General features: G+C 41.4%; 1 protein-coding gene across 1 annotated transcript; it reads right to left on the bottom strand.

Moving 5' to 3' along the window:
* Positions 1 to 13,194: 13,194 nt before the first annotated feature.
* Positions 13,195 to 20,409, bottom strand: EXOSC3 (exosome component 3). The gene is made up of 4 exons (XM_067552457.1): positions 20,111 to 20,409; positions 17,599 to 17,748; positions 15,334 to 15,485; positions 13,195 to 13,964 (listed from the first exon to the last, which is right to left on the bottom strand). Exons 1-4 carry the CDS (start codon positions 20,372 to 20,374, stop codon positions 13,763 to 13,765), a joined length of 768 nt encoding a protein of 255 aa, XP_067408558.1. The 5' UTR covers positions 20,375 to 20,409; the 3' UTR covers positions 13,195 to 13,762.
* Between the last annotated feature and the right edge of the window lie 6,266 nt (positions 20,410 to 26,675).

Below are 26,675 nucleotides of genomic sequence, written 5' to 3'. Positions count from 1 at the left end.
CTCCGCTCCCCGAGCTAAGGAGAATCAGGGTGTCTGCAAGAATCTGTAACCAGCTGGCGTAAATCTAGCCGCAGTTCAGCAAAACGGTCAATGAGCTGTTTAAATGCTCTTGAGCCTGGCGGCGGCTTCACACAATAAAACATGAGCTTCAGTATCTTGAGTTGAACGGGCTGGAGGTGGGAACAGGCGTTAGTGGTTTGTTGAATCCGGAGCCAGAACTTCAAATTCCCCCCATGCTCACTCCCACACCATGAAAACCTGGCATGTCCACACGGTCTTGTTGATGCACCTTAATACTAGTAGTATGTACCTCATCAACTATTTGCATAATAAATATACTTCTTGGTCTCAGCCATCCTCTGAACTACACCGGAATTACAGAAAGCCCTTTTGATAAGTAGGATTGCCTCTTATTTTTAAGAAGACAAAATAAGTAAACTCTTCCTAGAGTTCTTTTTATTAAAGGAGCTTTTTCTGTCTTCAGGAGGGTTACAACATCAGCTGTGTTGGTGAGGCAGAGTGGTAGGAAGGAAGATTTATTTTGAGAGTTTTCACTGGTGAATTTCAGTTTATTATGTGTAGGAGGAAATCACTGATTTAAAACCGAATGCAGGGTATTCTGGTATTCTTTAGTCTAGTTAATACAATGATAGCTGCTTCTGAAATGCTTACAGGTTGATTAAATTATTCAATTGAAAATACTTCTCACTTTAATCAGCCAGTAACAAATCTTGAAGTCCCCTAGGAACAGCAACTGTCAATTGCTTGTGGTTATTAGGCACCAACCCTAGCCAATCCAACTGCTTATCCTCACTAGTGAGTTAACGTGATGTACAGTTTGAGTGTTTGTATTAACTTGACTTCTGTCCACACACAAATGCATCAGTTACGTGCAGTTGTTGTAACTACACAAGTTGGGTGACATGTTTACGGATAGAGGCCAGACTTTGAGTAAGTTTCCCTTGAAAGTTGCTAACTCAAGTTATCTGTAGTGTGGACATTGTAGTGCCACAAAACAAGGACAGAGAGTTGCTAGTCCTCCAGTGCCTTCCCACAAACCCTCTTCCCTGTGGCCTTTCCTTGTCATTTACATATTCCCATCCCTGTTTCCTGCCTGGTAGTCATCTTCCATTGCAAATAGGCCTGCTCAGCATTCTGCCCTCTGTTTGCTTGCAACTTCAAGTACCAGCAACTACTCTCATTGCTGGTACAGAGTTCCATTTTCTGAGAATCTTTCCCCCCCCAGCATATTCCCAGTATATTGTCAACAGGCCAGAGGCTAACACCAAGGTACTAGTGTGTTTCTAGTGCAAGGCTAGAAAAGTCCACAGTTCTAGGGTTCAAGACACATTGATGGGATTCCACTACAGAATGTCACTGTGAAACATTTCTTCAAAGTAGGCCTTAGCATCAGAATAGATACCTAAAAGCATGACAGCACTGCGTTAAACACTCTATAGGACATCATATTACTACTCTAAGTTGGAAAGTACCGCAGTAGAACTTTATTGAACTGCATTTTGACAAGCCACAAATCTGCAGTGTAATTGTTAAGGGTTTTTTTGCCATGATGGCAGCAATTTCATGGTTCTGGCCTTCCTAAGGCATGTATCTTTGCTGCTAGGCCACGAATGCCTTAGGATGTCTGCAGTGACTATAATAAAGCTTTTGTATTTTAAACATGATATTGTAGTGCTGCTACTCATGTTGTTTTGTTTTTCAAGTTTATCAGTTAACTGAAGCAGTAACCAATATACACACCTTTCAAAAATGTAATGGACTGTAATAGACACCAAAATAGCATAAACATTCTCACCAAATGTATACAAAATCCAAGGAAACTTCAAGGCAAAAATGAAGTTAACCAGGAATAAAGTTGGAAGAATGAGAGAGAAATTATGAGAGAAAAGCATTTGAGAACACTGTAGTTTTCTCAGAAAATACAAATATTAGAAATCTTGGAGATTCAAGTTTGAGCTTACATTTAGACATTACAGTGATCTTTGTCATGGTTACTGGCCTAGAAAATGGGGGGAAGCAGTAGATAAGAACGTAAAGAACGGCCATATTGGGTCAGACCAATGATCCATCTAGCCCAGTATCCTGTCTTCCAACAGTGGCCAATGCAGGCACTTCAGAGGGAATGAATAGAACAGGTAATCATCCAGTGATCGATCGTATCAGCCATTCCCAGGGTCTGGCAAGCAGCAATCCCTGCCTATCCTGGCTAATAGCCACTGATGAACCTATCCTCCATGAATTTATCTACTTCTTTTTTTTAACCCCGTTACAGTCTTGGCCTTCACAGCATCCTTTGGCAAGGAGTTCCACAGGTTGACTGTGAGTTGTATAAAGAAATACTTCCTTTTATTTGCTGCCTATTAATTTCATTTGGTGACCCCTAGCTTTTGTGTTATGAGAAGGAGTAAATAACACATGCTTATTTATTTTCTCCACTCCAGTCATGATTTTATAGACTTCAGTCATGTCCCCCCTTAGTCATCTCTTTTCCAAGATGAAAAGTCCCAGTTTTATTAATATCATATGGAAATGTTTCCATACCGCTAATTATTTTAGTTGCCCTTTTCTGTACCTTTTCCAATTCCAATATATCTTTTTTGAGGTGGGGAGACCAGATCTGCACACAGTATTCATGGATTTCATGGCATACCATGGATTTAATAATGAGGCAATAGGGTATTTTCTGCCTTATTATTTATCCTTTTCCTAATGATTCCCAACATTCTGTTAGCTTTTTTAACTGCCGCTGCTCATTGAGTGGATGTTTTCAGAGAACTATCCACAGTGACTCCAAGATCTCTTTCTTGAGTGGTAGTAGCTAATTTAGACCCCATCATTTTATATGTGTAGTTGGGGATTATGTTTTCCAATATGCATTACTTTGTATTTATCAACATTTAATTTCATCTGCCATTTTGTTGCCCATTCACCCAGTTTTGTGAGATCCCTTTGCAACTCTTCGCAGTCTGCTTTGGACTTAACTATCTTGAGCAGTTTTGTATCATCTGCAAATTTTGCCACTTCACTGTGTAGCCCTTTTTCCAGATCATTTATGAATATGTTGAACAGTGCTGGTCCCAGTACAGACCCCTGGGGGACACCACTATTTACCTCAGTTCTGAAAACTGACCATTTATACCTACCCTTTGTTTCCTATCTTTTAGCCAGTTACTGATCCAGGAGAGGACCTTTCCTCTTATCCCCTGACTGCTTACTTTGCTTAAGAGCCTTTGGTGATGGACCTTGTCAAAGGCTTTCTGAAAATCTAAGTACACGATATCCAGAGGATCACCCTCGTCTACAGACTTGTTGATCCCTTCAAAGAATTCTATTCGCTTGGTAAGGCACGATATCCCTTTACAAAAACCATGTTGACTCTTCCTCAACAAATTATATTCATCTACATGTCTGATAATTCTGTTCTTTACTATAGTTTCAACCAATTTGCCTGGTACTGAAGTTAGGCTTACCAGCCTGTAATTGCTGGGATAGCCTCTGGAGCCTTTTAAAAAAATTGGTGTCACATTAGCTATCCTCCAGTCATCTGGTACAGAAGCTGATTTAAATGATAGCTTATATACCACAGTTAGTAGTTCTAGAATTTCACATTTGAGTTCCTTCAGAACTTTTGGGTGGATGCCATCTCGTTCTGGCGATTTATTACTGTTTAATTTATCAATTTGTTCCTAAACCTCCTCCAATGACATCTCAATCTGTTTTTTGGCCTTCCTAATTATATTTTTACCCTTCACTTGCCAGAGTTTATGTCCCTTTCTATTTTCCTCAATAGGATTTAAGTTCCACTTTTTAAAGGATGCCTTTTTGGCTCTAACTACTTCTTTTACTTTGTTGTTTAGCCACGGTGGTACTTTTTTGGTCCTCGGACTATGTTTTTTAATTTGGGGTAGATATTTAAAATGAGCCTCTATTATGGTGTCTTTAAAACATTTCCACACAGCTTGCAGGGATTTCACTTTTGACACTGTACATTTTAATTTCTGTTTAACTAACTTCCTCATTTTTGTGTAGTTTCCCTTTCTGAAATTAAATGCTATTGTGGTGGGCTGCTTTAGTGTCCCCATCCCCCCCACAAGGATGTTACATTTTATTACGTTATGGTCACTATTACCAAGTGGTTCAGCTATATTCACTCTCGGACCAGATCCTGTGCTCCACCTAGGACTAAATCAAGAATTGCCTCATCTTGTGGGTTCCAGCACCAGCTGCTCCAAGAACCAATAATTTAAGGTGTCAATAATCTTTATCTCTACAGCCCATCCTGAGGTGACATGTACCCAGTCAAAATGGGGTAGTTGAAATCCCCCATTAGTATCAAGTTTTTTATATTGATAGCCTCTCTTATCTCCCTGAGTATTTCACAGTCACTATCACCATCCTGGTCAGGTGGTCGATAGTATATCCCTACTGCTATATTCTTATTATTCAAGCATGGAATTACTATCCATACAGATTCTATGGCATGGTTTGGTTAATTTAAGATTTTTATTTCATTTGACTCCATGCTTTCTTTCACATATAGTGCCACTCCCCCACCAGTATGACTTATTTTGTCCTTCTGATATGTTTTGTACCTTGAATTACTGTGTCCCATTGATTACCCTCATTCCACCAAGTTTCTGTGATGCCTAGTATATCAATATTCTCATTTAATACGAGGCACTCAAGTTCACCCATCTTAATATTTAGAATTCTAGCATTTGTATATAAGCACTTAAAAAAACTGTCACTTTTTAACTGTCTGCCATTATGTAATGTAATTGAATGGGACTCTTTTTCATTTGATTGTTTCTCATTAGATCTTATCCATATTTTATCCTCTTCCATCCTCTCCTCCTGAGTAGGATATACAGAATCTCCATTAATAGATCCTCCCCTAAGGAATGTTTGTCTCTCTCCAAACCACGTGCTCTTCCGCACCCGTCGGCTTTCCCCCAGCCCTTAGTTTAAAAACTGCTCTATGATCTTTTTAATTTTACATGCCAACAATCCAGTTCTTGATTTTAGTAAGCCTTTTGACACAATCCCACATAAAATTCTCGTAAACAAACTAGGGAAATGTGGGCTAGATGAAATTACTATAAGGTGAGTGCACAACTGGTTGAAAGACTATACTTAAAAAGTTCACTGTCAAACTGGGAGGGGGTATCTAGTGGAGTCCTGCAGGGGTCAGTCCTAGCTCTGGTACTATTTAATATTATCATTAATGACTTGAATAATGAAGTGGAGAGTGTGCTTATAAAATCTGCAGATGACACCAAGCTGGGAGGGGTTGCTAGCACTCTGGAGGACAGGATTAGAATTCAAAACTGACCTTGACAAATTGGAGAATTTATCTAAATTCAACAAGATGAAATTCAGTAAAGAGAAGTGCAAAGTACTAAGCTTAGGAAGAAAAAAATAAAACGCGCAACTACAAAATGGGGAATAACTGGCTAAGGGCTGAAAAGGATCTGGAGGTTAAGTGGGTCACATATTCAATATAAATCAACAATGTGAGCCAACTATGAAAAAGGCTGATATTGTTCTGGGGTGTTTTAAAAGGAGTGTCGTACTTAAGGCATGGGAGGTAACTGTCCCACTTCACTCAGCACTGCTGAGGCTTTAGCTGAAGTACTGTGTCCAATTCTGGTTGCCACACTTTAGACAGGATGTGGTCAAACTAGAGAGAGTACAGAAGAGGAAAAAAAATTATAAAAAGTTTAAAAAACCTGACCTATGAGGGAAGGTTAAAAAATGGGCATATTTAGTCTGTTTAGGCTATTATAAAGAAGATGGTGATCAATTGTTCTCCATGTCCACTGAAGGTAGGACAAGAAGTAATGGGTTTAACCTGCAGCAAGGGAGATTTAAGTTAGATATCAGGAAAAACTTTCTAATTGTAAAGGCAGTTAAGCTCTGGAATAGGCTTCCAGGGGAGCCTGTGGAATCCCCATCACTGGAGGTTTCTAAAAATAAATTAAGACAAACCCCTGTCAGAGCTGGCTTAGGTTTACAGGGTCCTGCCACAGCACAGGGAGCTGGACTTAATGACTTCTGTAGGTCCCTTCCAGCCCTACATTACTACAATTCTGGGTGTGGAAATACACAAGCAAGGTCACTCAAACAACCTTAACTCTACTCCTCTATCTCAGCCCACAACAACTGAAAAATACAAGACAATCAATACATATCTTCACTGCAATAATGTGTGTAAGTTGAAGGTGGGTTTACTTTCTTTTTATTCTACTGACTGTGACTTATTCTAGTAGCAAAACTAAACCAGCTCAAAAATATGAGCATGCCAGGCTTCACATAGCTACACAATACTCCTGCTTTCTTTAAGACCATAGCAAATCACCAGGAAAGGGAAAAATAAACCAACACCGGCTTTTACATAATTTTAACAAATGTTTGGGACAATCATACAGGACACTTCCCCAAAAGCATACGGATGTTCAAATATAAAAGTTTGTCATGTTGTGAGACTTAGCATATTTATGAGGCTATTACATCTAAGGATAAACACACTTTGAAAGTCAGGCCCAAAATTAGGTGGATTATACATCAGGGGTGTGGGTGATTATCACATTTTACATACTATAGAGACATACACATAAAACCAGAAGCGTGCCCTCTGTCATAGTTATTCCTCCAGATTATATTTTTAACATATCACAAAACGTAATGTTTCAATAGTGGGGGATCTGTGCACATATAGTACATCCTGTGCACCTTTAATATACTGTAGTGGCTTGTCACTTGCTCACCATTACTGTCTGCTTGATAGAATATCTGACCTTACATGTGTATGATTATTGCTTCTTCAATGAGTTGCAGTATTCATGCTATATGCCTTAAGACTGCTACAGCTGATGTAGCTGCTTCTTTAGGTCAAGTGGATGTATTTTTTTAACTGAATCCTATGCCCAGTGACAGCCATAAAGTACATGGGACCAGGGTGTGCAGAATATACAGGAGCATATGAACTCTCTGAAGCCATGGAATTGTTACAACTGCCTTTGAAAATGTACCCTAATCATCCCAGGGGTGGGCACTGGATAGAAAATAATCAGGAAGCCCCCTAGGTAGTGAATAACCAGGCTGAATTCAACATCTTATAAGAACAAGTAGAAGATTGATTTTCCAACCAAGGCAGTACTTCGATGTAGCATTTGTGATGGGAGAAAGGTTGGTGAGGGGTAAAAGAAGGTCTCATTCTCTAATCAAGTCCCCACCCACTGCAGGAATGTTCTCGTTAAACTACTAAACATAACACAGCTCAGTGTCTTTCTCACTGTCTTGAAGACAAACAAAAAACAGAAGAGATTTCTTCCTCCCCCCATCTCACTGTACTTTAGCAATCTCAGCAACAACATAATTATGATAGCAATAACATGACTGCCATAAATTATGCCCATCATCATATTTTAAAATCTTGGTTTCTGCAGGATGTCAGCCTCTGAACTTTAAAACCGGCTTTGACTTTTCACCAACAGCCATTGCCCATCCCTAGTAACATATTCATTTCCATCTTGCTACAGCCCTCAGGGCTGGGTTCTTTCAATGGTAAATGTCAAACCTGAAGGCAGTTATTCCGACAGGTATAAGCATGAAATTCTGTTTTCACAGATCAAAAAAGGATTTAAGAACAAATTGCATGATGAACCCTTACTTTAAAACTACTTTACTCTAAATAAATTGTAGCTTTTTAGAGTGGGAATAAATCTGTATCAAGCAGGAAAGCCAAGGACCCTAGATTAATTATAAATATATAATTATTCTTAACCTGTATGATTACGAAAAATACCCGTATAGTGTGCAGCTTATTTACAATAGATAAGATACTGATACTCTGTGTTCAGATTTTCACTGTTCATCATTGCCCTTATTAGAAGATGCAACATTCATACTAATGCAGTTTGACTCTTTTTGTATTATACAAGAGCTAGTTAATTCCTGCATGGTATGCTGCACTGAGTTTGCAGTGGAGTTTTCCAGCAAGACTTACCCCAGTTGCACACATTTAACAATGTGTCTCACTGGATGCACTAAAGAAGTGATTCTAAACCAGGGGTATGTGTACCACTGGGGGCGGGTACACAGAGGTCTTCCAAGGGGCACATCAATTCATCTCGATATGTGCCTAGTTTTACAACAGGCTACATAAAAAGCACTAGCGTCATCAGTACAACTTAAATTTCATACGGACAATGACTTGTTTATCCTGCTCTATATACCATACACTCAAATGAAATACAATATTGATATTCCAATTGATTTATTTTTATAATTATATGGTAAAATGAGAAAGTAAGCAATTTTTCAGTAATACTGTGCTGTGACATTTTTGTGTTTTTATGTCTGATTTTGTAAGCAAGTAGTTTTGCAGTGAGGTAAAACTTAGGGGGTACGCAAGACAAATCAGATTCCTGAAAGGGGTACAATAGTCTGAAAAGGTTGAGAGTCTCTGCACTAAAGAGAACAAATCTTACAAATTAACCATTAGCAAATTCCAAACACTTCTTCACCCCACTAGCCTACAAGGAATTATAATTAATGCTGATACTACACCTCAGTAACCTTGCAGCTCTGACTGAAACCAATTAAGCAAGGAACCTCAGAGGTCAGCTGGTCTTTAAATGCGGTATTGGTGGTTGGCATAAAATGTGGGTTTGGTTAAAAGAAAGAGGGAAAGTGTGTGAGGGAATGGAGGGAGAAAATGACATTTAAGACTCCCTAATAAATACTTTCATGATTTTATTTTAATTTCAGTGAACAGTTTTTGGGGGGAGGATTTACATTTCCTGGCAGTGCAGAAAATTCTAACCTAACAGGCACTATACTAGTGGTTCCCAAAGGATAGAGCACTGGAGTGGAACTCAGGAGATCTGGCATCTATTCCTAACTGCCACTGGCCTGCTGATTGTCCTTGGGCAAGTTACTTCACCTCTATGCTTGTTTCCCCATCTTAAATACAGAATACTTGCTCCTTTGTAAAATTTTCTGATGAGCTATTAATGCTCCTGTTCTCAAATTCTGATCTGCCTGGGCCAACTCACTTTGCAGCCTCAGTCCCATAGCTTCCCTACAACGACCAGAGCACTTGGCTACATGGAATTAAAGAGACAAGATGAAAATAAATGAGTTTTAAATTGATCAATATGGTGGCTTGGCCATAGCCTCCCATTCTATTTTTTTCTGTTTATTTTCTGATTGTAGGACTTTACTCCCCACATTGCCAGGAGCCATGAGCTCTCTAATCTCTCCAGATTCTAGTTTTGTATTCTTGTATGTTCATTGCCCCTCCTGTTTTGCTGCTGTATACAAATTTAATGGCATGTTGAATCTAAGGTACATTAAAACAACAACAACAAAAACAGCAGCCATCCAGGGTGGACAGGGATGGTTGGGGTTATTTTAGTCAGCAAAAAAATAATCTCTGGAAAGTCTGTGCGCGCTCTGGCCTAAATGGCAATTCCCACAAATGTGTCTGCTTGGAGATCACCACTTGCTTTGTGACAGAAGCAGCTCTACAGACAAACCTTGGATGACCAATGTAGAAGAACCAGAGAGTGATGATAAACATGGAGTGAAACTAACCAGGAATGCTATGATATTCAAACTAGGAGAATTCAAGGAGTGAACAAACAGCATAAAAGGCAAATTATTTGCTTTTTCGAATGATCCCAGGTGTAGCGTATTTGTGAACCAAGCACTCCTCAATGCCAACTGTAAGAGATGAGCAGGGTACAAGAATATCTTGATTACGGTATGTACATTCCAGTTCATCAAAAAATGTCATGGGAGGTTTAAACAACAGTTGGGGGTCACACTGGTCACAAATATAGTTGTGACGTGTATGCACAGATACAGGAGTTAAGTATTTTTACTGTAAATATGTTTTAAAGTCTGTATCAAGGCAGAGTTGACAGACAGGCTTTTTGTCAGACAAAGGATGTTTATTCACCTGTCTGTTGGCATGTAAATTAAGCATTGTAAGCTACCACACAATGGAGGCATGCTTACCAATGAAGTCAACAGAAATGAACAAACAGGTATAGATACACAGAGGGGAAAGAGAATCTTATTTTAACATACACTTCAAAGATGTTTGACCATGTTTGGCCAACACACACTTCATCATCCTGAACCTAGGAATAAACAGGTGGTGTGTTTACGTTCATGAAAATGAGATCACAAGCAACCTTTGTGAAAATGATGCATAGGACACTTGAGGCAAGATAAACTTCTTTAAACAGGACGTTAGGCTGTTAGTTTAATCTCTAGAAAACATATTTTATATGTAACCTTTTGTTTCCATTATTCTTACTCATTGTCTCTTGACTTTTTGCTAATAAACTTGTTTTCCTTACAACTAATCTCAGTGCTGTAGTATTAAGCAAGGTGCTGATCCTGCATTGACTCATACAAGCTGGTGCGTAACTGTTCCCCTGGGGACAGCAGACCTAGTATTTCTGTAAGTGTTGAGTGGATAAGGGATTGGAGATTACAGCCCTGCACATGACTATGATTCTATGATCTGGAGAAGACTACAAATGTTACAAGACTAAAGAGTTTAGCCCTTCAGCTCGGGTTGATGGTTTTATTCCGCAGAAACAATGAACATACCTAAAAGCGTAGTTTCAGCCTTTTTGGCCTTTGAGTGTTGCTTACTGTAGAAATCCAGTTATATCCCTAGCTTCTTGCACATCTCCTAATTAAACTTTGACATTTTTGTAAAGGAATAGGGAACAAATTAAACAAAATGAGTTCCTTGTGTAACTTAATTGAGTTTATGGGAAAAAATGGGTCAACAAATTTTGAGTTCAAGCAAGGCCGTTTTCTTAATTTTACTATGCAAAGAGAAAACTTCATACTATTAGTTCAGTGACAGATCTAGGGGCATAATGAAAATGTTAGAGCCAAAGGACTAGGGACTGGTGATGCCCTGGCTAACAGACCCCGCATCACAAAGGCTCCAGGCCACACTCAACACTGGGGGAAAGATGCAGCTCCTCTACAGTTAGAGGAATTGCACCCTCTTATTCCAATAATTATTTTGGCCCTCTTGGGGCTGCTACTGTCTTACTTCCTATATGATTGTAGAAAGGCATCTAGCTCACTGCAGGGTAACTGCCTGGAAAACAGAAGTTGACTTTTTTTTTTTTTTAAATTGCACACAAACAGTCTTCATTATCTGAATGAAGGAGGCTCCTTATGATCAGTGACAGCTTCATTTTCCAATACAACCACTCAAATCCTACACAATTTACTTTTTCATTAAAAGAAAGGGTAAGATAATTTTGAATGAAATGATCTAAGAAAACATTGCACAGACCAGGCAGATACCAACATTAAAGAACAAACAGTATTTTTCCAGTCAGTTCTTTTAATAATGATATTCAAAAGAAAACCCAGCCTTATTTTCTTTTGTTCTACATAATCTGTTTATACAATATCATGGCTGACTGCATGTGAAGACTGTCCTTCTGAAAACTTTCCATGTATCTCTTGCCCAATTTTTCCTAACATGTCCTTGCGTAGCTCATCACTAAGATTTGTAGTAACAGATACCCATTATTAGTGGTAAAAGGACACCTGCAGTGTTATGATAGAAACTTGTAATGAGTGTACAGCATCCTGAGGCCTTTCATGTTAACGAACATATTTCCATTTCTTGATTAGTCCTGCTATTCCAAAGCCTGCTTTGGAATCCATGCTTTGCTTAAAAAGCTGATTATTTTATTTTTTAAAGTCACAAAGCAGGAAACTCAGAAGGCAAGTGTGCAAACAGCACGAAGTGGCAATCTAAGGCACAATCCAGGGCTTCCAAATGTAGGAAGATTGAGCTTTCCAAAGGATCCATCACCTTCAGCATGGGAACAGAAAATTATACCTCAGATCTTTCTGCCTTAGTGCTGGCTGAAGAGACCACTGTTCTGCTCCCTCCAAGAATGGCCAGGAAGAAGGAAATAAGCACCACTTGCAAAGCTCATCCCACATATCAACCAGTTTTAGCATTAATTCCAGTCCTGTGGTAGGTCACAGGAAAACACTAGCAAGAACCATCTCTCACTCTTGAGATAGTGGAGGAGGAATTGCTAGGATACCTTTCCCCTCTGAACAAGGTGCCAGGCAAAAAAGCCACTGAGATCCCCTCACAATCATGTGAAAGAATGAGTAGGTCTCATCCCTCAAGCAGGAGAGTTAATACTTAGAGCCGCATTGTCAGGAGCTGAAGAAGGGTGTTTTCCAAATCCCTATCTTTTGAAGGCCAGAGCAAGATTCATGTATGCAGCATGACTGACTCAGCATGCTTCTGAACATATTGCTGTAGGATAAAAATGACTATGGCTTATACACCATCAGATTGGTATGCAGTGGAACCAGTGATGATGAATTCATGAGCTTTAGCTAAAACAAACTTGCCAACCATAGAAGAGTCTGAGTAAGGTCCCGCAGTGATGTCCCATGAGTTATTCAGGGGAACTTAAGATTAGCTTTATGCCCAGGAGCCCCAATTAGGTACACTGACCCCATTGGGCCAGGCACTGTACAAACAAAACAAAAAAACTGTCCCTGCTCCAAAGAACATACAATCTAAGTGCAAAACAAAAGACAACAGCAGATTGTAATGAAAATTGATGGCCCTTTTCTCATGCAGGCTGGTAACATGAGAACAAGATAGTCACTCATTCAGTAGTAAGCAAGTTTAAAATAAATACAAAAAGAAACCACTTCACAGAGCACTGCTATATACAAACTGAGGAATTCACTTCCACAGCAGATTGTCATACCTGTGGAAGAAATTTAAATAGGGCTGAATAATTTTATAGCCAACACTATTTGCAGCTATGTATTAAAAATAAGGGTAATCAAATATGCCTCAGCACATAAAGTGATCCTGGAGGGGGGCGGAGGGGTAATGTAGCTGTTGAATTGCATCAGTTGTGGACACTTACTAATCACAGTGGCATAAGATGTATTTTACAGTGTAATCTTTTCTCTTAAGTATTGCTGGCAATATGTTTGTAGGAGTGTACAGCAATTTGCTTGGTATTTTCTTTAAATAATGTTTGAACCATCATGTAATTATGGATCAACTGTTTAGTATGTCATTTCTAGTGCCTTACTTTTAATAAGCTATGTGGCAGGGAACATGAACCTCCATCCTTCCTCACATTCTATTTGAGCATTAGGCCTGTCCCATCCTGATCGTTTGTTAAGAAAGACAGCACAACAGTCTCCTTGAAAGTTAATATATAAGGCTTAAATCACTGATGAGCTTGAAGAACAATCAAGGTAAGCTATATACAGAACCACTTGGTGGAAGTCAGATTAAAAGTCAAAATCCATGTAGGTGAACAACTGAGGTGTCCACTCTCATTTGATGGAAGAATTAGCGTTACCACTGAATTCTATGTTGCAGAAATAAGTGTGCTCTCTAACAATTCCTTATTGTGAGAGACTTAACAAATTACAGCCATCTGTTTCATTGTGATTCAAAAAAGTTCAGAATAATTAAACCCTGATGCTAAGAGAGTGAGTAGAATGCTTGAGGGCAGAAAACTAAACAGATGGAGGGATCAGGAAAAAGGAAGTAAGGGGTAAAAAAAAAAAAAAAAAAAAAAACCAAATGGGAGAGACTGAATGTTTAAAAACTGGTTATTAATATACATTGAATACAAAAATATTACAATCCCTGCAAAGACTGAAATAAACCCGAGATGTTTTCTTTATATCAGCTCTCTGATAGTTTGGCAAATGCTTGCTTTCTTTGTTCTGCTGTCATATGCTCACAGGCTTCCAAGATATGTGCCACAATTAAAGTCTGTTGAATTGTTTTTGCCTTTACCCATATTCTTCCATTCATTCCAAACACTATCTCAAAAGGGTAGAGTTGTCCCAATTCCTGAATGATTTCACAATTGGGAGCTAAAAGCCTGAAAACAGAGTAAAAGGGACGTCAAAAGAAGAAATTGCTATTTAACTGAAATACATTTTGTTGCTAGTCAATAACATGACCACTGCTAATACAACCAATAGCATGAAGGCATCTGTGGCAACTTCAGTACTTAAGGCTGAGTTGAGTTGAAAGCAGGAATTCAACCATTATAATAATATAACATAGTAACATTTTGAATTTCTTGTTTAGTGCTCATGTATGATTTTAATTAAAAAAGAAAAATTCCAAAAGCAAGAGGTAATTCAGATTTCAGATTAAACTTAAAAAAATGCAAACATATTAATATAAAAACCATATACCGTTGCAGTGACATTGTGCAACAATCATACAATTATGATCAAGACATTCTGGTGTTTGTGAACCAGATATAATTAAGTTGATTTTTAGCTCCTGATTTGCGACTGAGCAGTAAGTAGATTTATTCCAACCTGGAACAGCTCACCTAGATCATATGTGAAAGAGGTGCTAACTAAAATCCTTCAAGTAACAGAAGATAGGGCAGCAGCATAAAATTTCTTCCCTCGTGCCCGGTATAGCTTTTGGAGGGAGGAAACTGGTTTTATTTCTTTTGTTTCTTCACAGTCCTTTTCTGGATTCTCCTTGGATAAGAAAATTCTAAGGATGCTTGAAAATGCCACTGAAGGCTGTGTGAAGACTGTGTTCAAGGAAATGATGTCATTCTCAGACCAGTTACGATATACAGATTCTACTATACCACTGAAAACTGAGTATGTGCATAGCAAAATTATGATTAGCTTCCATCAGTCACAAAAGCAAGTTTCTGATGAACTGGGTTCACGTTTTCTAAATAATGTAGCTGTAAGATTATCTAGGAAAAAAGTTCCACTTCTATACACTACCATTTAATAAAGGTAAAAGGTAAATGTCATAAGCATTTTAAAATGTCTAGAGTGGAATTATGGTTAAAGTATGTTTTTTAAAGGAAGTAACAAACATACCAGAGATTTTTTAACTTAGAATGCAAGTTTGTAATTGAAGAACAGAGAGAAGAGCATTTTTGTTGTGACATTTGTTACATCTCTCCTTTCTTTATACTATATTTGTTTGCTGATTACAAACTTAGGACCACAAAGATCAAATCATTTTGTCAGGCAATAATGCTGACAATACATGCCCTAAGAACATTATACACATCTGCTACTGCACTTGTCATGCTCCTCATACCTGCTGGTTATGGACATCCTATGCTACAGCATTAAATGTTACAGTGCATACCAGTTTTTAAATCAAGATAAAGAGGTTCACTCATCTGTCATAGCTCAAACACTTGACAAAAATTCAACTTCCCTCATTCCTAGAGAGTTAATAAAAGTTGTAGTACTTACTTTCTTATTAGACCTAAAGAAACCTTAAACAACAGGCCTTCGTGTCCAATTACTCCCATTCCATTTGCTCTCCCACTGCTGTCTATACAGACCATCTCTGGTTCCATGTCTTTATTGGCTACAATGAACTGACCATAAATAAGATCTCCCACCTAGAACAAGTGATAGGATATGGTCAGAGAAACTGTATCATGTCTGTGTATCTTTTATGATATACTTATCCCTAGGTTCTTAATATACATTTATGCGACAGTAAAGTAGACTGAGATATGCATAAGCAGCTTATTCTTCAACATGTTCCTCCTTCCAGTGCCACCATCTCTCGAGGATGTCAGGTATTAACACCTATTTTAACATTTATACATAGTCCTACACTTATATATGGTTGCTGAAGACCCCAATAGTTTAAAAAAAAAGTCATTCGACTCTTAAAAATAAGTATTTGCAAAAAGAACTCTGCAGGAATGCTACATAAAATTTTTTCCTTTAAAGCAACACTCACCTCAAACTTCACGTATGGTTCTTTAAAAACAAACCAGTTTCCACACCTCTTAACTCCATTTTAGACTTAAATTATGTAAGTCAATGACTTTTTAAAATCCTTTTGTTTTAAGTAGCTTACTTTTGCATTTCACTCCACTTGGAAAAATGAAAATGGATTAGTCTTCTCTCTTTACTTAAAAGCAGTTTTATTTTCTGGTTATGGTATATTAGCAGGATGCAGCAATGCTGGGATGTATATATGCTATAGAAAATGATTTCTATTGCAATGTCAGTGTGATGCTGGCAAACCAGGTGCCAGCTCCTGCCCAAGCTACAGGCATTAGTTAAGAACTAAAACTCATAGCTGGAGACCAGACCAGTTCACCTCTGTGTTATACTTATTTTGAGTTAAACTTATTCTTATAAGAATGTACTTAGTGTTTAGACTCTCTGAAATGCTTGTAAGCTGCTGCATGCATTAATCACACATGTAATATCTGTTCTCCATGTATAAGAAAATATCTATGTTTTTCTTTATAACTTTGAAAATATTTGCTCTGAACCTGTGAATCCAGGCACAGGAATCATCCCCCACACCCATCCAGAAGGACTATCAAAATCAGATGGGCCATCAAGGAACATCCCAATACAATTGACTGGTAAATGGCTCCATTGCACTTCCGAAATGTTGTGTGCAAGGAAGCTCATCTGTGGACTTGGAAACTGAATGAAGGAAATAAAGTCACAGGAAAATTCTCTCTCTGCTGTTTGAACTCTGACAGGGCCAGAGAGTCTAAACTGAGACAGAGATCCCCAGGGGTTACATCTGGGTCTGCCCTGAAAGACACTTTGAATCGATTGTTCATTACAATTCTTGCACTCTTCAAATTTAGACAACTAATTTGTGTGTATATGCTTGCTTGCTTTAACCTGTAAATAACTCTCTAATTTCTTTTTCCTAGTTAACAAACCTTTAAATAGTTTATTACAGGATTGGCTACAGGCATTGTCTTTGGTGTAAGATCTATGGCACCAACTGATCTGGGGTAAATGTCTGGTCTCTTGGACTGGAAGCAACCTGAACATAGTGATAAATAGTCTCTTACACCAAAAATCACACTAAGTCCAGTTTGTCCATGTGGCAAGACAGACTGGAGAATCTGGTCTGTGACTCCATGCTAAGACTGTTATAGTGATCCAGCAGTTCACGTGTGTTACCAGTTTGGTGAAATCTAAATATAGAACACATCACCAGTTTGGGGTGTCTGCCCTGTTTGACAGTCTGCCCTGAGGTAGGCACTCACAGTCATGAGCCTCTTCAGAAAGCGTGACAGTCACATTTTGTAAGGGCCTGTTTTATAAAACCTCAATTTTAGGCCTAAACTGATCTCTACTCTTTCTCTGAGGGCACTTCTTTGGTAGAAGAGCCATCTCCTGCTTGTAATATGAGATGATACAGCAGCAACAGACTCTGTACAATGAATGGCAAAATCTGGCACCTACTGCTGTGACAGTCAGTGATCAAAGGAAGAAAATCCAGGATCTGTAACTGACTTCCTCTGCCATGGCCCAGCATAAATGTCTAGGAGAAACAGCAGGGAAAAGCCAGGACAGAAAATAGTTTGTACATTTAATTGAAAATCTATCATATATCATAATATCTTATGACTAAGGGATGCAGAGAAATATCTGAGTACATATTTAATTATCATTTTGCAAGAAAGTGAAAAAATACTACTTGAAAGGATTTGTTATTGCCATTACATACAACAAGAACATTACCTGCACGTTTGGTCTATTTCTTTTGGTTGCACCTTCAAATGCCAAGTAGGACAAAGAGGCTTGCTCACTTCCACCAACATCCACTTTGAATATGTCACCTGCCTTCATAGTCACTATGCCTATCACATGATCTCCCTTGACTGGGACATACTGAAAATAAAAACGAACTTTAGGACAAAGCCATGTACAAGACAAAGAAATATATTTCCCTCCTCCCCTCACACACACAAAGAAACATGCACAAAGAAGCTGAGTGACCAAACTTATTTGCAGAATAAGAGTTGCAGGAAAAAAACTGATATAGTATCAGAACGAACTAATTTTAGAAGGGACAAAACCCACTGAAAGTACTTACACATGAAGGTAGGTCTATTTACTCCAACAGGACTATTCATGAAAGTTAAGCATGTGTATCTGCAAGATTAGGGCCTCAAGTTTTTGTAACTAAGGGTAAATCTACAGTGGAGCTAGAAGCACGCTTCCCAGTGCAAGTAGAGAAACACTAGCTCTGCTTGAGCCAACATGCTAAAAATAGAAGTGGCCACAGTGGCAAGGATAGCCACGTGTGCCCAAGCCTATGGGTATGTACTCAGGAGACTAGCTGCTGCCATGTCTATTTTTAGTGCATTAGCTTGAGCTGGCACATATGCCTACTTGCACTAGGAAGCACACTCCCAGCTGCAGTGCAGACGTACCCTAGAGGTGTGTCTTCACAGCAGTTAAGTCAAGTATTACCCCAAATAGATTTCCATTCTCAAAAATCTCTAGCTCATGTTGCCCATGGCGGAGGGGGGAAATGAAGCCTGAATGATGCTGAAGCTAGTAATGCCATGGGGATGCAACAGCTCAAATTATAGTCTCAGCAGCAGCGAATACAATCACTCTGCGTAACTCCAGTGTTGTTTTCTAGTATGGTCACTCTCACTGGAGCTAACCTTGCTTTGAGTACAATAATCAGCGAACTAACTAGAGCTAACAGGTGCAGTGAAGACAAGCCCAAAAGGAATCGTATAAAATTAGGATTGCAAAAAAGTGCAGAAAGACATCCTGATTGTGTCTGTCTCAGAGGAAGTGACTGCAAATTCACAAGATATCGATAAAGTTACTATAATGAACAACCCTACAGTAATGGGATAGGTTAGACATAATGGTCTTTGTTTTTAACTTCTATTATATAGTATCTACATATTTCTAACATGATGACCAGTGAAATAATCAGTAATGACATTTAAATCTTCATTAAATTTCAGCATTAACTTTCCAATAAGATTACTATGACAATTTACACATCACAAAGATACTGTTTCAGTATGTCAACAGAATTAGCAAGAATGTAACACTGGTTTATGTTTGGATGGTTTCTCTTTTAGGAAGCCCCTTGTCCACATTACCCCTAGAACTGCAAGTTGACAACCAATTAGGGTCACAGTCAGCTTCACTAGTAACAGTCTGTGACCACACAGCAGCTTTTCAGCCATGTTTCCATTTTCATAACTAGCAACTCTGCCTAACAGTTCATCGTGAAAAATTCTGGCCAGCAATCCTATAGTGTCCCAACAGTTGCTGCAGCCTGCACCAAGAAGTGTGGTTATTTTAGTAACTCCCCAATCCCCTGCTTTCCAGATGAAGTTACTTTCTTTCCAAATGAAGTTAAGGCCTCTGAGAAAAATTTACACACTGGGAAGGATTCCCACACTTTTGGCTGACAGGGAAAAAAAAATCCCCCATTGTCACCAGCAGCAGTGCATTTTCACCAGTGCTATCTCTAGCTTCCTCAACTACCAGTGTTTTAAAATTGCAACACTCAACCCAACAAGGAATACATCTAGCTGACTTGTTGAATGCAGCAAAGGCCTGAAAAAACCCTGTATACATAGCACTCCCAGATTTGCTACCAATAAGGAAATCACATCAATGGTTATTATTGCCCAGAGCCTTGTACTTAAGAGGCCCTAGAGCAGCACCTTCAACACATGTACACTGTTGGATGTCTAACTGTACAGTGGTACAGTAGGATTAATTATTACAAGGACACAGTTGTGGGTGACTCGCTGCCCAACGGGGTAACAGAGTGCATAACTCCTTACAAGGACTGATCCCTGTGCCACGCTCACCTTTAAGGCGGTGACAAGGTGGCACATGGACGATGGATTACTAGCAGCAACGTAGACAACTATGCCACAGCATAGTAGTAACGTGTGTGGGGACAGGGACTGAATGGCCGGATTTTGGCCGCAGCCCCCAGAAAAGCCCAGAGGGGGTTTCCTCTCTAGCTCTATGCCTTTGAAGCCCTGAATGAAGGGTACAGTGCCTCAGCGAGCTTGAAAGAGGAAGCCAGCTGCTGGCCCGTGACAAGCTCGATAGAGCAGCTCGCGGGAGAGCGGTGGTGGCGAGAGAGGGGCCCGCACCACCCCGCAGCAAGGGCCAGGCTCAGAGCAGACTTAGCCCAGGCCGCCCTCCCTGGAGCCCGGAGGAGCCGCCCGGCTCCTGCAGGTGCCGCCGCCGCCCTCACCCGCTTCTGCTGGGAGTCCACCCAGTAGGCCCCGCCCGACTGGCGGTGGCGCAGCAGCCCGCACTTGGTGACCAGCAGCCCGGCCCCGCAGCGCCTCAGACCGGGCCCGCACACCAACCGGCCCGGCGGCGCGGCGCCCGGGCCCAGCTGCAGCCGCTCCCCGTCCGCCTCGGGGTGCGAGGGCAGCAGCAGCACGTCCCCCGGCAGCACCACCTGCCCCACCAGCTCCTCGGCGGGCAGGGCCCCGGCCTCAGGCGCCGCCATGCTCGATAATGGCCACGCCCCTTTTGTTTCCGCCCACCCACTAGCGCGCGACAACACACTTCAAGGTGTGACGCATGCGCAGAAAGGGACCGGCACTTTTGGAAGGGGGGAGGGTGGGTTCACGTCCTGGCGCACGCGCACAATGACTCGGCTGGGGGCGGGGCTTACATTGCAGGACAGCAGCTATGACGTGTTGGAGGAAGGGGCGGGGGTGTTCGTCACTCCAACGCTCCAGTCAGATGGTGCGGCGGGGCGGGGCGGGGCGCGCGGAAGCTTCCGTCGCGGTGCCGGCACCGCCCTGTTTGTGGCTTGTCCCTGCTATGCATTGCGGTGGGCGGGTGTTGCGTCGGTGCCACCTGCGCGTGCTGGTGCGCAGCAGAGGAGCGTTGGGCTTGTGCTGCAGCCGAAGGGCCCGGTCCTGTCCTGGGTTATACCTGTGCAACTCCATCGGCTTCATTGGAGCTGCTAGGCATTAACAAAGCTCCACGCCTCCGCGCAACCCCCCCACCCCGGACTTCACCATGAGACTGTGCGATGGGGTGAGGGGTGTCTGTCCCTGTCCAACACATTGCAGCTCAATGCCTCTATTCCTGCAATCGCTTTGTATATGGGCAAACCTGCTTACTTATTGTCATTGGCTGGTTCTGTTTGAAATATACACAAACCACATATTTTCCCTCTAATATTTTAATAATTCACTTGTGCATATATATATTAACTTCTAATGTTAAACTGGGAAGCTGGAGTTATAATTAGAAGACAGACAGATCCACCACTGGATTGTTAAGCAATGGCTACATCATCTGGCCAAAAAAAAAAATAGAATAACCATATCAAATTACCCTAGAAATTCACTTGCTGATTTTCTACCATAATCTTAATTAAAAAGACCCTAAGGCCTGGTCTACACAAGCGACATAAGTCGACTTACTTACACCCACGTCTACACTGGCACCACTGTTAATTCGAATTAAGGTGTCTAAAATTGACTTAATAAGACCACTTCTGGAAGTGGCATAGCACCTAATTTGAATTTGTTAAATTGATTTAGTGTCAGTGTAGACACAATGGAACTTAAATCGAATTAATTGACCTCCGGAATGTATCCCACAATGCCCCATTTTGACCGCTTTGGACAGTTGCGCTGTGCTTCTCAGTGGTCACGCTAGCAGGAAAAGTCCCCTCCCCTCAAGCCCTGGGAAGATTTGAATGTTCATTTCCTGTGCTGCCAGTGTGGAGAGAGCTTTGTCACTGTTCTCCGCATGGCTACTGCAAAGCCCAAACACGCTCCAGCATGGAGTCAACCAGAGGTCTTAGATCTCATCGGGCTTTGGGGTGAGGAGTCTGTTCTGGCTGAGCTAAGAGCCAGCAAAAGAAATGTAGACATTTATGGGAAGATATCCAGGGGCATGCTGGAGAAGGGACACAAGAGGGATGCTCAGCAGTGCTGCATGAAGATCAAGGAGCTGCGCCAGTCTTATCAGAAAGCCAGGGAAGCTAACCCCAAAAATGCTGCTTCTATGATGAGGTGCACGCAATTCTCGGTGGTAATCCCACCACGGTGCCTCCCCACAGCATCAATGCCTCCGCTAGGTCACAGTCTATGCTCAATGATGAGGACTCTGTGGATGAGGAGGAGGAGGAGGAAACTGAGGATAGCAGGGTGCAGGAGAGCGAGGTGTCCATTCTTCCAAAAAGTCAGGACTTATTCCTGACCCCCGGGAAGTCCAGCATCACAGGACAGCACAAATGATCCTGGGGAAAGCACATCTGGTGAGGTTTTTTTTTTCTTCTTAGCATTTCTGTCCTTTTACATTGGCGGGGAGGGGTATGAAGGGGATCTCAGGCATTTCGGTGACTGTACTGGGGGTTACCCAGGGATCAGTTTTTTATGTGATGAGATATGCTATGTTTATCATTAGTTGATATCTCACAGAAACTTTCATGTATGTAATCTGTTATCCTTCGCAAAACTTTTCAGGGGAGGGCTGCCTTGTTCCTCCCTCCATGGTAGGATACTTCACTGCAATCAAGGTAGCATGCATCATGGTGGAACACTGCTGGTACCCCGCTGCATCCAGCAAATCTGTATTTTAAGCATAGTCTCCCCCCCCGCTATCCACAGTTCCTCTCTGTAAGGGTTTAAAATACAAGCAGAGCTTCCCCACCACCACGCTGTCCACAGTTCCTCTCTGTAAGGATTTAAAATACAAGCAGAGCTTCCTCCCACCCACCACCACGCTGTCTGCAGTTCCTCTCTGTAAGGGTTTAAAATACAAGCAGAGCTTGCTCCCCTCCCACCCCACCACGTTCTCCACAGTTCCTCTGTAAGGGTTTAAAATAGAAGCAGAGCTTGCCCCCCTTCCCCCACCACGTTATCCGCAGTTCCTCTCTGTAAGGGTTTAAAATACAAGCAGCGCTTGCCCCCCCCTGCAACCATACCACATTGTCCTCAGATCCTCTCTGAATTGGCACAGCGAGCAGACCGTTTTGGGATGTCAGGAATGGAATGAGTCTCTGTGTTTGCCTGTGCACTGCATGGAGATTATTGTCTGTATTGTAGTAGGGGATCATTTTCTACATTGTATCACGAGAATCCTTTGCTACATTTTTTCAGGGGATCTTTATCTACATTGTATCAGGGGATCATTATCTAAATTGTTACATTTATATCATTTTCTTCACTATGCTAACTGTGGCTACCTTGTTATTTTTCTTTAATTCTGTAGACACCACAGCACTGCACAGACCCTTAAGAAATGCTGCAAAAAGACTGTCTCAGATTAGAAAGAGAAAAAAAAAAAGCAGAGATGACATGTTTGGCGAGCTCATGAACGCCTCAGCTGCCACAGAGACAGAGCAAAGAGCGTGGAGGCTGACCTTGTCCCAGAATATGGACATGGACAGGAAGAGTTGCCGAGAAATGATGGAGCATGATTGCAGTACCATGCAGGAAATGCTGCGAATCATGCGGGACCAGGCAGACATGCTCTGGTGGCTTGTGGAGCTTCAGGAGGAGTGGAGGCATGGCAGAGTCCTGCTGCAGCCCCTCCATAATGCTCCTCAACCGAGGGCTTTGCCGCCCTCCCCCACCCCAAAGAGGTCTCAGAGGAGAATGGCCAGTTTGCAGTACGTGGTTGCCTCCAGCAGAAAGCAGCAGTGGATACACTGATAGCTGGCCAGCAAGCTACCAACCTACCCCCTGAGACAGTGAATGAACACTCCCCCCCCCACTTTTCCCCATTACATGGATGTTAAGAAATAAGATTTTGCATCATTTCAACACGTTTCTTTATTAAATCGTATCTTGTTCAAGAGGGATTTGAAGGGCACAGATATCGATGGGGGCAGGGGTTCAGCAAAGGCAAACAACATACAGAAACAGAAATCAGTCCTGGATCTCAATTGCAGAACCTGGTTTTCAAAGCTTCCCTAATGCAAAACGCTCCGCGGTTAGCTCTCAGCGTAGTGCTGGCATCTGGCCGCTCATAATTGGCGACCATTCTTTCTGCCTTCACAGTCCAACCCTGGGGGAACCTCTCACCCTTCGCTTCACACACATTATGAAGAACACAGCAAGCAGATATCACAGAAGGGAGGTACTTCTCAGTCATGTCCAGACTAGTGAGGAGACTCCTCCATCTACCCTTTAAACGCCCAAAGGCACATTCTACAACCATTCTGCAATTGCTTAACCTCTTATTAAAACACTCGTCACTGTCAAGGTGACTGGTGTACGGCTTCATTAGCCAATAGAGCAAGGGGTAAGCAGGATCCCCGAGGATCACTATTGGCATTTCCACACCCCCGATGTGAATTTTTTGGTCAGGGAAGAAAGTGCCCGCCTGCATCTTAGAGAGCAGCCCCGAGTTACGAAATACACGAGCATTATGCACCTTCCCAGACCACCCCACATAGATGTCTGTGAAACGACCCCTGTGATCCACAAGCCCCTGCAAGACCATGGAAAAGTACCCCTTGTGGTTTATGTACTCGGTCGCTAGGTGGGCAAGCACTAAGATAGGGATCTGCATCCCATCAATGGCCCCCCTGCAGTTTGGGAACCTCATTGTGGCAAACCCCTCCACTATGTCCTGCACATTTCCAAAAGTTACTAGCCTTTGTAGCAGGTGTCTATTGATGACCCTGCATACTTGATTCACGGCTATGCCCACTGTAGATTTATCGACTCCGAATTGATTTCCAACTGAGCGGTAACAGTTGGGTTTGCCAGCTTCCAGAGAGTGATGGTGACTCTCTTTTCCACCATCATAGCTTGTCTCAAATGCATATTCACATACTTCAGGGATGGGGCCAGCTCCGACCACAGTTCGAGGAAAGTTGCCTTTCACATAAGAAAGTTTTGCAGCCACTGATCATCATCCCACAGCTGCATAACAATGTGGTCCCACCAGTCTCTGCTTGTTTCCCTGCACCAGAATCGGTGCTCCACGGACTGCAGATGACTCGTTACAGCCTGCAGCAATTGGGAATTGTTCTGCTCAATGTCTTGTAGCAGGGTAGCCTCGGTGGCATTGGTGTTGTCTCTGCTTCGGCTTCTTGCTCTATTTCTAAAATAATTGATGATAAGCCGCTATGTATTTGTCATGCTCACAATTATAGTGCAGAGTTGAGCTGGCTCCATGTCTCTGCAGCAATGGCGATCGTGGGGAGTAAAAAAACAGTGTGAAAATACTTTTCCTGTTTGTTTATGGGGGGGAAGGGGGAAGAAGCAGCGTTGCATCCTGGGACGATGACACTCGTCCCAACAGCCACCGTGGCTAGTTGCACTGTGGGATAGCTACCCACACTGCACTGCTTTGCAATTCGAATTAAGACTGGACAGTGTAAACGCAAGAGACCAGCACAAACAGCGTAGTGTGTACATGCTGCTGCGATTTCTAAAAATCGGCTGCTGAAAGTCGAATTAAAGAAAGTCGACTTCCCGCGGCAGTGTAGACATAGCCTAAGAGTTGATTTGCTTATTAAAAAAATGTACCATGAACATGCAGAATCTTGCAAGAAAATAACGTAAGGGCGATGTAATAGAAAACTTTTAATTCTTAACTTGTTTCCAGAAGCTGCAGAGGAAACCCCACTGTTAGCGTGGTGAGCTTGGAAAATTAAATTAGCTAGCTGCCAAAAACTCAAACTACCCCATGTGCTGTTTTAAATGTCCTTTACTGATTGCTAAAACCTTCAGTTTCCTCGTTACCTTTTGCAGTGCAGCTATATAATTGTTCGTAAACAAATTCTGCAAATTTACCACTCTACACATGACAAATGTATTTATTTTTGTATAAAATCAACATAAGTGTGGCAGCCATTAGTTACAACAGTGGTAAAAACTGATGCATTAAAAGGGAGAAACGAGATTTTTAAAAGATTATACATGACAATGTAATGCCATCTTTCATTGTGGGAAATGTAGCTAGCCACTTGGGAAATAGATTTTTCTTCCCTAACTGCTGGCATCATTATGCTTTAGTGATACTAAGAAAGACAGTGGGTTGATTCTTTAATTTGCAATTATTTTGCTTTCCTTGTGTTACATGGTCAAATGAAAGGATGTCTGATGAAATAAATAAAGAGCCAACTTTTTGCAGCCATATATGATTATACACATGCCTCTCCTCTTTGGCCCCCCCCCAAAATGAGAGCATAGGCTAGAAGTTTTTCACCACTGATTATAACTGTGCTAGGACATTTGACAGCTCCAAAAACTAACTAGTCAATTGACTGGTCAAATATAAAAAGTGATCAAATATTTTAAAGCTCTAACTTATTAGAGCAGTAACAAAACAGTAGGACTTTATAGACTTAACTTTGAATTGCGTTCTCAATCTTTTTTGAATCATACCCCAAATTAGCATTTTTATAATGTGGAATTACCCTCCCCCCAAAACATCTGGCCTGGCAGTCCCTCCCTCCTGATGGAGGGGCAGCTTGGTCAAATTTAGTGGCATTGTGACTTGGTGTGGGCCACAATACTACGCACTCAAATTTGACACACCCCCTAGAAAGTTGAGCATGCCCCCACCGGCTGAGAACCTCTGCCTTAGATAGATATGCCTAATTACAAAAATAGGTTACTTAACCAAGTTATTTTAATTCAGGAAAAATGTGAAACACAATGAAATGAAGTTTTAAAAAATTAAAGACTGGCGCTGTGATGCAATCAAAAAGCTGCCACCTACATGAGATCATTCTTGCCAGGATATTTGACAAAATTTGACTGTGGTCAATTGACTGGCTTGCTAGACTGTGCGCAAAACTCCGGGAGAGGCTATGATGCATGTGG

Source organism: Emydura macquarii, unplaced genomic scaffold (genome assembly GCF_026122565.2).
Source record: "Emydura macquarii macquarii isolate MOO-44397 ecotype Brisbane River unplaced genomic scaffold, CSIRO-AGI_Emac_v2 contig_1390, whole genome shotgun sequence".
NCBI lineage: Eukaryota > Metazoa > Chordata > Testudines > Chelidae > Emydura > Emydura macquarii.
This window is presented reverse-complemented; position numbering and strand designations above follow the sequence as displayed.

What these genes read in the sequence shown, in the direction of transcription:
- EXOSC3 (XM_067552457.1), bottom strand. Translation starts at nt 20,374, where the DNA reads ATGGCGGCGCCTGAGGCCGGGGCCCTGCCCGCCGAGGAGCTGGTGGGG. An exon ending in TGGACTCCCAGCAGAAGCGG is followed by an intron (nt 17,749 to 20,110) that starts GTGAGGGCGGCG and finishes TTTTATTTTCAG; the next exon opens with TATGTCCCAGTCAAGGGAGA. An exon ending in GAAATAGACCAAACGTGCAG is followed by an intron (nt 15,486 to 17,598) that starts GTAATGTTCTTG and finishes CACTTGTTCTAG; the next exon opens with GTGGGAGATCTTATTTATGG.